Source organism: Lissotriton vulgaris, chromosome 6 (assembly GCF_964263255.1).
Source record: "Lissotriton vulgaris chromosome 6, aLisVul1.2, whole genome shotgun sequence".
NCBI classification, from domain to species: Eukaryota; Metazoa; Chordata; class Amphibia; order Caudata; family Salamandridae; genus Lissotriton; species Lissotriton vulgaris.
Window position 1 is genome coordinate 1,531,486,557 of NC_141694.1, and position 15,118 is coordinate 1,531,501,674.

General features: G+C 44.8%; 1 protein-coding gene across 1 annotated transcript in view; it reads left to right on the plus strand.

Annotated features, from left to right (window-relative positions):
* Positions 1-15,118, plus strand: part of ANKEF1 (ankyrin repeat and EF-hand domain containing 1) — a 248,431-nt gene that overhangs the window by 176,572 nt on the left and 56,741 nt on the right. Inside the window, exon 8 of the mRNA XM_086927711.1 lies at positions 14,814-15,040. Within this exon, the coding sequence (XP_086783837.1) occupies positions 14,814-15,040 (227 nt within the window). The remainder of the gene's footprint in view (positions 1-14,813; positions 15,041-15,118) is intronic.

A 15,118-nucleotide genomic window follows, 5' to 3' on the forward strand; every position in this document is an offset into this window, starting at 1 on the left:
TTATTTTACGAGGTATAGGCGTCCCCCACATATTTGGTGGTCTACCGAAGACCACCTCATACGGGGATAGCCCTGTTCAAGAATGCGCTATCATCCTCATGTAGAAGAGCGCAACTGGCAAAGCTACTATCCAGTAAACGCCTTTCTCTCTACAGATTTTAGAAAGTCGCATTTTCAGAGTCTGATTATGGCGCTCCACGAGACCTGCTGCCTCGGGATGCCGGACACAGTGGAATTTCCACTGATAGCCTAACAGGAGTGTAATGTGTTTCACAAGCTCGGATGAGAACGGTTGACCGTTATCTGAGTACACAATACGGGGCAAACCATACCGTGGGAAGAATTTGCGAACCAGCTGCTTGGCAGTGGTCGGAGCAGTGTAATCTGGGACTGGATATGCTTCTGTCCACCGGGAAAGTGCGCATACAACTACGAGGACGTATTTGAATCCTCGACAACGTTCCATCTGAATATAATCCATCTGGAGGACTTCAAAAGGGTGATCGGGATGTTGAAATCCACCTTGCTCTACAGGAATGCTTTTACCTGGGTTGAACTGACAACAAATCATGCAAGTACGCACTTTCTGTTTGGCTGCTGCTCGTAAGTGTTTATTGAACCATATGTTTTGAATACTGTCTAACATAGCTTTTTCTCCTAGGTGCGCTGGACTATGCACTGTGTTAATGATAACTTGAACCATAGAGTCGGGGAGAAACCATTTAGATTTTCCCTTCGTCATCCATCCCTGATCTGTTTGGATCCCTCCTAGTTCAGTCCATTTCTTGATTTCATCTGGTGTAGCATGTGTCTGTATGTCAATTACATCATGGGCGGGATCCCTGACTGTCATGCAATGTGTCGATGTCGGAACTATTGTCTTTGTCAAGTCAGTTGCATGAGTTCGATTCTGGGCAGTTTGCTTAGCTGTTCGGTCTGCCAGGTCGTTACCCTGGGAGATGACATCGGTGACCTTTGTATGTGCCTTACACTTCATGATAGATATCGCAGTAGGCAGATGTATTGCATCTAACAGAGCTTGAATGAGGGGACCGTGTTGAATGTTGGCACCGTGAGAAGTTAAATAACCTCTCTCTCGCCAGAGAACTCCGAAGTCATGGACGACTCCGAATGCATAACGTGAATCTGTGTATATGTTAACTCTCTTATTTTTGGCTTGAATACAGGCTTGTGTCAGAGCGGTGAGCTCTGCTGCTTGAGCTGATAAGGTGTCGATACAATTTGTTTCAATAACTTCGGTGTCTGTCGTGACTGCGTAGGCGGCCACTAATTCTCCTGTACTTGTTCTCATGCATGAACCATCCACATAAAGTGTCAGGTCTGGATCTGGTAATGGAATGTCTGTCAAGTCTTGTCTGGGTTTCGTCGTAATAGTAATGACTTCAATACAATCATGTGCCAATGGGTCTGTTCCACTTAATGGCAAAAGTGTGGCAGGATTTAATGTGCTACAGCGTCTGATTTCTATGTGTGGCTGAAACAATGTCAATTCATAACATGTCAATCGTGCTATAGTCAAGTGCTGGGTCTGTGTACGGTTTAAAAGAACTTCCACGGAGTGTGGAACTTGTACTGTCAATTGATGTCCTAACACTATGGAATCACTTTGTCTAATTGCTAGAGCTGTCGCTGCTACTGATTTCAAGCACGCAGGCAGAGCCTGGGCTACTGGATCTAATGTGCTAGAAAAGTAAGCACACGGTTTGTGTGAACCTGCTTGTTCCTGAGTGAGTACTGACAAGGCAGTACCTTCGCGTTCTGTGACAAAAAGTGTAAAAGGCTTACTGTAACATGGTGTTGCTAGAACTGGTGCTTGACATAAGGCTTTCTTTAAGTCTTCAAAAGCTTGTGTATGTTCCTGAGTCCAAGGAAGGACAGTCGAAGACGCTGCCTCCTGGGTTGTCAACTGAATGAGTGGCTTCGCTAGAAATGCATATTGGGGAATCCATTGCCTGCAGTACGACGTGAGGCCTATGAAGGCCCGCACCTCCTTTTGTGTCTTGGGTCGTGACATATTTACAATTAACTGGATGCGGTCAGGTGTGAGCTGTCTCCCCCCTTTGGACAGCAAGTGGCCTAGGTAAAGAACTTGCTGAACACAGAATTGCAGCTTCGAAGGGGACACCTTGTGCCCCTTGTCGGCCAGAAAATGTAAAACCGTCAGTGATGCTTTTTCACATTCGGGTTCGCTTCGGGCGGTGATCAACAGATCATCGACATACTGAAGCAGGGCAGTGTTATCAGGCATGTGAATACTGTCAAGTTGTCTTTTCAGTGCTTGGCTATAGATGCTGGGGCTTTCTGGGAATCCTTGAGGTGCGCGTGCAAATTTGAAGCTTCGTCCATTTAAACAGAATCCGAAAAGGTATTGGCTTTCCGGATCGATTGGGACGCTAAAGAAGGCGTTCTTGAGGTCAATTACAGTAAAGAACGTTGCTTCTGAATCAATAGCTGTCAACAATGAAGAGATATCTGGAACCACGGGATACTGTGGCACAATGCATTTATTTAATTCGCACAGATCAATAACTAATCGATAAACAGGGGGTGCATTTGGATCAGTACGTTTAAGAATCGGAATGATAGGAGAATTACATACATTGGAGTCGGTTTCCACGACCACTCCTTGTGCAATGAGCTCGTCAATGATTTGCAGTAAAGCCACTACAGCATCCGGGGGTAACTTGTATTGTCGAATTCGTGGTAATACCACTCCTGCTTTGAGTGTGACTCGATATGGTGTAATGTGCATACAACCTACATCAGTGGGGCCTTGTGCCCATAAATGTGCAGGGACATTCTGTAATCGATGATCCATGTCTCTCAATACATAGTGACCTTTAAAGTCTCGCAAAAATAGTCGTACTCCTTCCGGAGAACAGCATATTATAGCTCCTAGAGCTTTCAGTGTCTTTATACCTAACAGGTTTTCTGGGCATGATTTTGTAAGCAATAAATCTGTAGTACGTGTCAATGGACCAACTGCAAGAGGAAGCTGTTGTGATACTTCGTTAATAATAGGCTTTCCTGAAAATCCAAGGGAAACATTCTGTGAGCCTGAGAGGGGTGCCCCTGGAACCTCATCGTGACTTATAGTTGTTCTGCTTGCCCCTGTATCGATTAAAAACTTTCTGTCTTTCCCTAATACTTGACTATGTACATAAGGACCCTCTTGATCTACAGGAACCTCAATAAGAGGCAAGCCAACCTCCCTCTCTAGGCTGTTTCATGTGTAACGTTGATAATCGGGGTAGTCATTTTGTGCATACTGGTACATCTGTTGTGTCGTGTTTTGTGTTGCGGCAATAGGCTGTGGCTGTGGTACTGCTACGGTCTGTACCGACTGTTGTGAGGCTTGCATAGGCTGTACATTCTGGGGTACTTGTTGTTGGACCTGATCTTGTCTGGGCGGACGCGGTCTCTCTTTTGTTTTACCCGTGGAGATATTGTGTTTCAGAACTGCACAATCGTTTATATAATGACCTGGCTGTTTACAATAGTTGCATGTCCCTTTAACAGGAGCCGTCGAATTACTGGGCTGTGTCATACCCTTTTTATGACTGTCAGCTGGAACTGACTGAGCAACTAACATTTTCATTTTCGTGTCTTTCATACGTCTTTGTTCGTGTTCTTGTTCTTCTCTAATTCTATTCTGGTGGTACTGTAACATTTGTAACATCTGTGAAGGGGTATTAGCTTGCCAAGTGCTCTCGACTTTTAGTACTCTGTTCTTAACCTGGGGCAGGGAATTCTCGACTAATTTTGTTACAAAAAGATGTGGATGTGATTCGCTACTTGCTTTCAGGCCGCTATTAATACCAAAACATTTTTCGAATCGGGAATAAAAATCACTAGTGTCTTCATCGGTATTCTGTTTGCAGGCTGAGATTGCACCCCAGTCTTCCTTTTTCGTAGTTAATAAACGTGGCAATACTTGTACTAACAATCCTGGTAATGCTTTAACTTTGTCCCCAAGCCCTAGGCCTGGAGTTCGGGTATTTTCTTCATTTTCTAAGGCAGCCCAATCAATCTTTTGCTCTCCCACCTCCCATTCTTTTTCTTTGAGTTTCTCGTAAATACCGGCAGGCAATAATACTTTTAATATTTTCATAATGTCAGGATAGGTATAATCACCCATGAGTAACATGTCCTTTATTTCACGGTGAAAACCTGCTGGATCTTTGTCATGACTGGGCACTAATTTTTTCATTTCCAATAGTTCTATTTTAGTTATGGGCGTGTACACAAACACGCGTCTAAAAGTATTATCATCATTTTTAACTGGGTGCACTTCTCGTAAGGGATTCTGTCTGTCTATGTAATACATTTTTCTTTCCATGGATGGAGCTGGATCAAGCTGTGGACACAAGAAGGCACTATATCTGTGCCGATGTTCTAGAATTATTTTAATTAGATCGGTACCTAGACCTCTCCATTTCCTCATGATTAGTTCTATCAATATATCAGGCAGGGGACCAGGATCGGAGTGTTGGCTTTTATACAATATAAGGAGGTGTTGTATCATGTACATACCAGCTAAACGCTGTTCGTCTGGTGAAAGATTTAAAAACGTGTGTGCTAGCGCGTCATCACTATATTTAGCAGAACTGTCAGCCCACTGTACTGCTGATCTGGCTAATTCTTGTTCGTCCATAGAATCGAGTACATGGTACCCCATTCGTTCTTGAAGTATTTTATCAGTGGCCTGAAATAGGTGTTCAGGGGTCTTTGGATTTGACATGGCTGCTTGAAAAATTCTCTTACTTTCTGGACGTATTGGACGCATTGAATTATTAAAGGGTCTTCCCTTACCTACATAAGCTATCATTTCTCTAGCCGGTAATTGCAATTGTCCTGTTGTCGTTTCTGGTGGTTCCTCCTCCTCTGAGGATTCAATCTTGTCTGAATCTATTTCTGGTTTCGGCTGTCTTCTTCGGGCGCCAATTATGTGGTAAATTTAAATTACCTATACTTAATTTATGCGGTAAAGTTCAATAGGAATAACTCAGTCAAAAATAAGAGGCAGAATCCGTGGTATTTGAGGTTTAAAAGGGGTTTTATTCCTTAAAAAGGAATTGGTTCGAACCAAGGCAGATCGCATTCCGTCACCACGAAGGTTCGGGAAGGGATAGACAATACTTTATTGACAGGTTATCATATATATACGCTTACCTCTAGATTGGGATGGTACCTGTTACATTGCATTCCTTCTGCCACCTGTTTTCCTAGCCCCTCCTGATTACCATAGGAATACCCATCTAGTAACCAATAGACTCCGGAGAGATCTCCCGATTGTCGACTATACTGAAACGGCATGGGAGCAATACACAGACTTCAATAAAGGTTTCTTTCCCTACTTAGGTGCTGTTTTTAATAGTAAACTGATACGCAAATTAACTAGAACCCTCGAGGCTGTAGTGAATGAAACTACTTCTGCCCTAGGCAACTTAACAGAGGAGCAGTCTGCTATGCGGATTGTTGTTCTTCAAAATCGTCTTGTCCTTGACGTCATCCTAGCCGATAGGGGCGGAGCCTGTAGAATCATCGGATCGAGCTGCTGTGTTTTCATTCCAGAAAACGCGCCATCAGTATATAGAGCCATAACCCGTCTTCATAAGATTGCAAGTTTGATACACCAGAATCCAGGCACCTGGACTTGGTCCGGTTGGTTCTGGACCACGTTGACAGCCTGGGGATGGAAGATCCTATCCTTCCTAGGTATTGCCCTTCTCATAGTATTCAGTTGCTGCCTATGTTTACAATGTGGGCCAGCGATATGTGGCTTGTGCGCTACATCATGTATTCCTCATTCGAGTTCTCATTCAAAACACCATAAGAAGAAAGAAGAGCAAATGATGTTACGTGAACAGATCGATAGATTCATGAGGATCGATATATCATGAAGGGTCCGTAGGGGACAAGGAGGGAATGAGGAAATATGAATTTTTATGATCAATTGTGTCCCCTATCTTAGACCCCAACGTCTCCATGTACGTGCTACAAGTACACGTATGTTCCCTCCACTTCCAGCTATGAAGACACAAATACATTTGCGTCCAACGTTAACATGTCCTCTTTCAGACCCACCATGAATGGGTCAGATATTCCGCTCCTAAGTGTGCCTTGCCAACGTCTTTATATGGTGCACTTTCATGTATTTGTTCTACTACTTTTCTGATCCTTCGGTACATGTTGTCTATACAACTTTGTTTATCATGTTTTCCGTCCGCTATATTCTGACCCCATTTGTTAAGTGCTTTCATTTCTTCCGGGTCTGCACCAGGCCTATCTTGGTTTCTTATTAGGCAGTTTATGAAAAAACGTAATATCATCTTTTGAGTATCAACTTTCTGATATGCCATGGCGTTGCCAATACTTTCGAGACCTTCTCCTGTTTGGATGAAGTGGTATATCTTGTCTAGATGATCAACCATCTCTGGTAGTAACATTAAGTGGTTTGCAACTCGTCTTAGTCGTACTGATGATAGCATCATTCTGTCGTCATCCTGTTTGCCGGGTACCTACAGTCTGTAAGAGGCTCATTGAGTATGTTGTAATTCGCTGATTGGGGTGTACGTTGTAGTGCTAAATCCCTATAAGTCAATCGATGCGCTTGTGGTGGCGTTTGGAAACCTGTTGCACCTCCTGAGGTGCCAGGTAAAAAAGGGTTTAGTGGGTTATAGCCAGGAAGAATAGGTGCAGGGAGAATAGGTGCAGGAAGAGGTGGGGGAACAGGTGGCGGGTGTGGAGCGGGAGGAGGAGTATGTTGCTGCAGAGGTAGGGGCGGATTATCTCGGGGTCGAGCGCCGCCAGTAGGTGGAGTGCGTGGCGGTGGAACATTAAAATATTTCGGGGCTGCATCGTCTAGATAGGAAGAAAGGAAAATGTCCTTTGCGGACTTGTGGTGCATTTTGGTCGGGAGCAATGGAGGTGGCAGATCTTTTGGTACTTCCGGGGTGGCCTTAGGTAAACCCTCGGCCAGAAGAGGATACATACCATTCATGAGAGTGTTTCGTTGTCTGTCTACTTGTTCTGCTTTTACTCGTATACCTTGTATGTATTGGCATTTATATAGCGCACTACTTACCCGTAGGGTCCCAAGGCGCTTCGACCGCTGCGAAACCCTTCCTGGCTTCCCTGAGAGATGGTCCCTTAATGGGTATCTCCAGGGTGAGACCAGGCATCCCCGGCGGTCTGGTGGGGCCGTTAGTGAAGATGAGGCAAGCTAATGCCCAGAGTTGCCGAGTGTGATCGCTGATCAGAGTGGGCACCGAGGCGAGAGAATTATCGAGTCCGCTGACCCTGGTCCAGAAACCTGCCGCGCCGGGAATCGAACCCTGGTCCCGGGCCGTCCTCTGCTCTCGGGTCTGCCGCCTCTAACCAGTGAGCCACACTACTTCACCTTCCCCAACTAATACGTTTTCTCGGACTTTGTCTGAATCCTCTCTACTTTTCTCTTCTTTTCTAAGTGCTTTTTCTGTGCGTCTATGCGATTCTTTACGCCATAATTCAATGGCATCTTTCTGTGACTGTCTGGCTTTCTTTTTCCATAATGCTTCTTCTACTCTCATGATGCAATCGGCATCCCATGTCCCAGCAGCGGGCCATCTCTGATTCTCTGCTAAATCCTTGGTGTAGTCCACCCATAAATCAAGGAATAATACGGCATCTAGGCCATGTTTGTGGTACATAAAGTACCCTGGAGTGTCCCTAGGTGGAATAGGAACAGCTTCCTCTAGAACCCCTTTTCTAGTTTTTATCTGTCTTAGTTTAGAGAATAACGGCATCTTAAACCTTACTACTCGATACTTACTTGGATTTAAACACAATTAATATAATGACCACGATAATGCAGATCGAACAATCATTCATACCACAACATTAAAACATATTCGACACATTTAAGAACGAACAATAATAATTAAAATAAAACTAACTAACTGCATAATACTAGATGTACTGCTAAACAGTACAGATACACCGCTAAAACAGTGCAGACCGGATGTACTGCTAAACAGTACAGATACACCGCTAAAACAGTGCAGACCGGGTCTGTGTACCCAAACCCGTCTTGACCAGCACAAATTAATGCGCACATCTAAATGTTCCCCAGCAACGGTACTCACCGGGAAGCACGGAAACGGAAAGCCTCGGAAACTCTGGACTGGACTGGACCGGACTGGACTCAACTCGTGACGTAGATACTTCGGAACTTCGGAACCTGGCGGGCCTCCGTATACCTCGGATCTTGCTCTCTCAGCTAGGCTCTGGTCGGGATCCTCCGCACTCCTCACCGCCTCGTCTGGGTGTTGATCGCAGCCTCAGTCACCTCCGTTGGCCTGAGGGAGATACAGGAAATCCTGCGGGTACCCGTAGTTGTCCGTCCGGCTGTGGCAGGGGACCGGGCCTGCAACGCACCTCCGGCGCGTGGGGTGGGGGAGGGGTCCCTATTCGGGCGCCAATTATGTGGTAAATTTAAATTACCTATACTTAATTTATGCGGTAAAGTTCAATAGGAATAACTCAGTCAAAAATAAGAGGCAGAATCCGTGGTATTTGAGGTTTAAAAGGGGTTTTATTCCTTAAAAAGGAATTGGTTCGAACCAAGGCAGATCGCATTCCGTCACCACGAAGGTTCGGGAAGGGATAGACAATACTTTATTGACAGGTTATCATATATATAGTCAATGCATTACATTAAGGCATATGCAGGAGGCGTAACAGCTGAGAGGAGAGATAAGAGTACACATACGTAATGAAAAAGGCGTTACAATAGGCGTGCATGAGGGCATGTACTAGAAACGTCATTATGAGGATGTCACAGGTGGGTGGATCCATAAGAGAATCCTGCAGTGTCAGCAGAAATATATGGCAGAGATGTGCGCGCAGCAGCATGACGTGTGATTGACGTGTAACTGGAGGGTGAAGGGGACTTGACATTTAGCCCTACATGAGGAGACAGAAGTCTGGGATGTCAGATCAACCTAATCCCAAATCGTATCTAATATCTTGTGTTTAAGGAACTGTATTATCTGGAAGGAAAGGTCTCTCGGGCAGAGGCTATTCTATACTGACTGCTAGTGCGTGCATATGCGCCTACGTGTCTGCATGAGATGCGAGGGGGCATGGGCCTACCATGGTAACAGGAGCTATGAATTACTTGTACGGAGACAGTGAGGCCGGGCCCTTTGCTCTGCAGCTGGAAGGATGTTTACCTAAACTATTAGACAGGATTGTATTTTTCGAGGAGCGGAGCAGATAACTTGAAGGCTGTATACAGTCTTGGCAGGCAACAGGCCGAGCCAAGCACCGTTAGCCGCGCAGGGAGTAAGACAAAGGTCATGGATACAGATGCAGGGCCAGGCTTGGAGCATTCAGAGGCAGAAGGCAGGAAAAGGCTCGATGGCAGAATTCAGGGCCTAACTCGCCAGAGCTAGAAATACATGAAAGTGCACCACATAAAGACGTTGGCAAGGCACACTTAGGAGCGGAATATCTGACCCATTCATGGTGGGTCTGAAAGAGGACATGTTAACGTTGGACGCAAATGTATTTGCGTCTTCATAGCTGGAAGTGGAGGGAACATACGTGTACTTGTAGCACGTACATGGAGACGTTGGGGTCTAAGATAGGGGACACAATTGATCATAAAAATTCATATTTCCTCAGAGGATTCCAGCTAAGGCAACTTTAATGTCTCGATTGCTAGCAACTTTTTGTGAAAGGGCTGTGCTGCAAACGAAAAGAAATGCAAAATGCAAAGAGGTTTAACTAGAGGGTGCACGCGTTTATGCGCGAGAAGAAAAAACAAGAATCGCGAGCAAGACAGGGAGGCCCAGCGAGGCGGGCGTGCTTTGGAGAGCAGTCTTCTCTTTTTTGAAGCACATACTCGTGCATGTGGCGCACCCCTGCGTGCTCCCCAAGGTGTATGCTGCCACAAGCATGAGTATGTGCTTTGAAAAAGAGCTGAACGACGGCTAAAGGTCTCCTAAGCAGAGCATGCGCGCTGCGTAGGCGAGACCTACAAAAGGTCGAAATTGATAGAGAACAAAAGTTATTTTTGTAAAATGGGTTTAAGAATGTAATTCTTCGTGTAGGAAGCCAAGAAGATAAATACAAATATTTAAAGACTGAATATGCATGCCCGAATTGGTAAAGAGTAAGAATCAACGGATCACTTTACATTGTTAGCATAGAAAGACTAACTAAATTATATAGGTGAAGATAGATACCGGCACACCGGGAGATACTTCAAGATGACAAATAGAAACATAAAATTGGGAAGGATACATAAAAACGACTTCTGGACACACAGGATGCCACTGCCAGGTAGAAAAGAAACAATATTTGTTCTGCTCCTTCCACTACGCATGCACCAAAAACTCCTCTTTAGTCATAATTTCTTTGTATGTGTGCAGATCTTTCTGTGGGGCTAGTTGTGCTTTACATACTGAGGAATGGTGGATTACTGGCATGGGCATCTTGTTTAATGTGCTGGAAGCATATGCATTTCTGCCATGGTAATAGTACTAATATGCCGAGGCATGAGGTGGAAACTGACATGAATGGTTATGAGGCTCTCCGTGTGGACGTCAGTGTGGTTATTTGCATGGCAGCAGTAATATAGATGCTGGGGCAAAGCAGTTTTTAGCCCTTACAATAGCTTTGTGTATGCTGGTGACAGTGTAGATAGAGTGTTGGAATGGCTATGGAATTGTGTATGCTGGAGGCATTGTGGATTATTGGCATGGCAATACTGCTTTACATTCTGGAAGCAGTGTGGATATTGGCATAACTGTTATGATATACATGATTGGGAAATCTGAATTATTTGAATGGCAATAGTACTTTACCTGCTGGGGCACTGTAAACATTAGCTTGCTGGTGTTTTGCAATTTTGACATTACCATCTTGTTGGTATTTATAACCAGACAGGTAGCTCTACTTTTAGATCTGGCCAGCTCCATGCCGTTACGATGGACAACGCATGCAATGCTTAAATATGTTTGACATTTGATTACAGATAGTATGATGCTTTTTTGTTGGCGCAAGCATTTTCATGAGCTTTTATGTGCTAAAGGACCAGTTTTGAGCTTTAAGTCGTGGAACAATACTGAAAAATTATAAATACTGCTGGCATAGTATATGCAACAGACTTCATTCTGATGGACAGTTTGTTCAGATAGGCTGTGTTTCTATTGTACCACACTTATTTGCATGCTTAGGGTCCCATAGTTTCTAATGGGTGCACATTTTCTTATACAAACTGTTAGACCCGGGATCCCTGGTTGGCTGAGGTAGGTACCTTAGGCCAAGTAGGGACCCACGTTTCAACGTCAGGGAAAGGAAGGTCACCTTTTTTGATAGCCCCGCTCACCCCCTTGATAGCTTGACACGAGAAGCCAGGCTTATCTTCAAGGCAAATGTGTAAAGTATTCGCAACCGCGCTCACAATAATCCAATGATGACATCACAAATAGACTCCACACGAGTTTTGTAAAAACGAGTATAAACTTTATGTAAAAAGATATACAATAAGACCACAAAATATAAAATCAACATATGAGGTTGTGTAATCATTCTCCTGGACTGTTGTTAGGCCAGCCAGCCTAAGTTCTGGTGATATCAATGAACACTTCTAAACATTCTCCTGTACTCCTAAAATCATATCATGCTGTTGTAATGCTAGAATCAGATACTTGTGCAATGTCATATTACTCTAATGCATAACGTAACAATCAGGCACTTTGCAAGATCAAATAATATATTGCGTGATACCACCATCACATATGCGTTCTGCAAAAACAAGGCAATTCATATACACTAATAAGGTATTTCGTTATGCAGGAGAAATACAATGCGCAATACGCTAATCAGGTAGATCGTTGTTCAGAAAGAATGCAATTGGTCATATGACAATTAGGTTGTTTGTTATGCAGATAAAAATGCCATGCGTCAATCACTAATCAGGTAGTTCAGTATGCAGGAATAATGCAATGCGTAATACTCAGATCAGGTACTTCGTTAATACAGAAATAATGCAATGTGTAATACAACAGTTAGGTACACCATTCTTCAGAAATGAAACAATGCGTAATACACTCAGGCCCGATCACCGGGCCTTAGGCGGTCTCCCCGCCTCTCACACAGTACAATGTAATCCCAAAGTGCAGCTTCACACTCCGGCCCCTGTGCCACCACTCCTTTGGTGATAGAGGCCACAACACGAGCCGAAGCAGAGGCTCGCGCTGCCACCACGAGAGAGAGGCAGAGAGTCTCTCCCTCCAAGCCTGCGCCCTGCCCCAGGAGTCGACACACGTTACCTGGGGGCTCTAACTCACTCTCCTCTCCTCGGTCAGCAGCTGGGCCTCCAATGCAGCTTTGTGAAATGGCAACGACGGCTCGGGCCAGCAACTCAGATCCTCCGAGACTGCCGGTCAGGCTGCTTCACTTACGAAGGTTTCAGCTGCCACAAAGCACATGTACACAGCGTCACTGAATCTTCCTTCACTTCAGGTGCACGATCACTGGGCACTCCACAAACGAGTCTTCGGCTGCACGAAGATCACCGGCAGAGCGTCGCAGCGACTCACTTTATTTAGGTGCAAACAATAACACGGCAAATCCTCACAAAGGTCTCACGGTGCACAATGCACCCGCACACAATGGCGTTGAGACTCACTTGGCTTCCGGTGCACACGATGACAAGGCAAATCCTCATGAAGGTCTCACTGTGCACAACTCACCCGCACACAACGGCGTTGAGACTCACTTGGATTCCAGTGCACACTATCACAAGCGACTCCTTCGAGGGTCTCAGACTAGACAGAGCACATACGCACAACGTCTCTGAGACACACTAGGACTCCAGGTGCCACGATCACAGGGCATGCCTTCTAAAGAGCTCAGGCTGGACAGAGCACACGCACACTGCGTCTCTAAGAGTCTTCTTTCGAAACTTTTGTGTTCCTGTGTTTCCGAACAGGGAGCCAGCACACCTCAGGCCCTTGGGGACAGTTACTTTAGGACACAGCACACCGCAAAGTTCTTCAAACAGGGGTACACAGCACCCAGCAAAATCCCTTTAGCCTTTCCTTGGTTGAAACAGCAAACTGCAGGCCGGTCCCAGATCACACAGCACAAGCAGTCCTATCCATCAGTCTCTTCAGTTGTTTCTTCCTTGGCAAAGGTCCTCTTGACCAGGAAGTAGCTCCAGTCTTGTTCACACTTGATCAAGCCATTCTCCAAAGTACAGGGGTTTCAGCTCTCACAGTTATCCCCCTCAATGGCTTTGAAGTCTTTGTGCTTTAGGGGACACTGACCCCTGCTCAAACCAGTTCTAGGTGCCTCCCTGCCAGTGACACCTTCTTCCTTTGATTAGTGGGGGTATGGATTTTCAATCACTCAGCAGGAGGTGGGACAGTTGTTTTATAGCAGCAGCCCTGGCCTCTTCACCTCTAGGGGTTTTTCCTCCCCCTACACTCCAGATGCAGGTCAGTCTGTGGCTGTCTCACCTCCTCCCCTGGGTCAAGACATTCCCCAGATCCTATTGCTTCAATCCACAGCCAAGCAGAGACACGCTGAAATGTCAGAGCACAAACATGCAGCCACTTTTAAAAGAGTGGCTTCTGAACACACAATGCAAAAAACACCTACATCAAAAGATGTGTTATTACATTGTGAGTTCAGGCATAATACACTTCACCTTTCCATCTTAAGCCTTAGGGAGGACATGCTGGAAAACATATTGCACAGCCCTCCCATTCTGTCCTATGGGCAAGATGGCCTTTCAACAGTGAAAAACGCAATGGAGATTATTTCACTGTCAGGACATGACACACACATTAGTACATGTCCTGCCTTTCACATACACTAAACCATGTCCAGGGGGGATCCCAGACCAACCACAGGTGCACATAAAGGGATATGCGTGCACTTGACAGAACAACATGGCAGTTTCACAAACTGCATGCAGGCCCTGCAATGGCAGGCCTGAATTCCCTTTTTAAGGCTACTTGTTTGGGAGGCACAAATAGTGCTGCGGCCCTCTAGTAGCATTTGCATTACAAGCCCTGGCACACATAGTGCACTTTACTAGGGACTTTTTCTAGTAAGGCAAACATACAAATCATGTACAACCAATTACCATTACTTTATACAGGGAACACTTAACCTTTTACACTGGTTAGCAGTGGCAAAGTGTCCAAAGCATCTAAGTTGACAACACCAAGTCAGAAAAAGGTCTAGGGGGAAATCAAAAAGTTTAGGGACTTTAGCCAAAAAGGGCAAAGTCCTACACAAACATATGTGAGTTGCTGCTATGGAGAAATATTGCTCCTGAGTACCTTGGCAGACCATTTATTGTTGGTAAATTTCATTTTCAGATGTGGTGTTGGTTCTCAGTTCAGCAATGGATGTGCAAAGCTCTTTGTACTCTCTTCATTGTACCAACACAACGAATAATTGGAAAACCATATTTATCTCTTTAAAATAGGAGAGTGTTCTGGATCTTTTGGTTGTTGTACTGCATTGAAATGTATTAATTAATATTTATATAGAGAAACCAAAGTTGAAATGAAGTGTTTCCAGTCCTAGATTCTGGGTACATGGCCCTTCCCATTACTTGACAAATTTACAAAGCTTCATATAGGTATAGAGACCTAAACATAGTTAATAATGCAGTTGGCATATGTGCATTAATATATGGTTTCAGATTTAAAGAAGGGAAGGCCATGTGCTTTAGAACATGTTTCTCACATCTCTTTCCGTTTCTCACTTTCTCCTTTTAACAGTGCTAATGTGAATGCAACTGACAATTTCCTGTGGACGCCTTTACACCACGCTTGCCATGCAGGCCAGAAGGACATAGCTGAGCTTCTAGTGAACTCAGGTGCAAAAATAGATGCCGCCGCCTTAAATGGATCAACGCCACTAATGAGAGCAATTGAGAGTGGTTGCTTAACGTGTGTGCAGTATTTATTGAGTGTTGGAGCCAAAGTCCAGCATACCAACAGAAAAGGTAAAACTTTGAAACACAGTGTTGGGGGACATTGGATTTTTGATCACTTGAATTGTAAAATGTCTATTTTTATTCTAA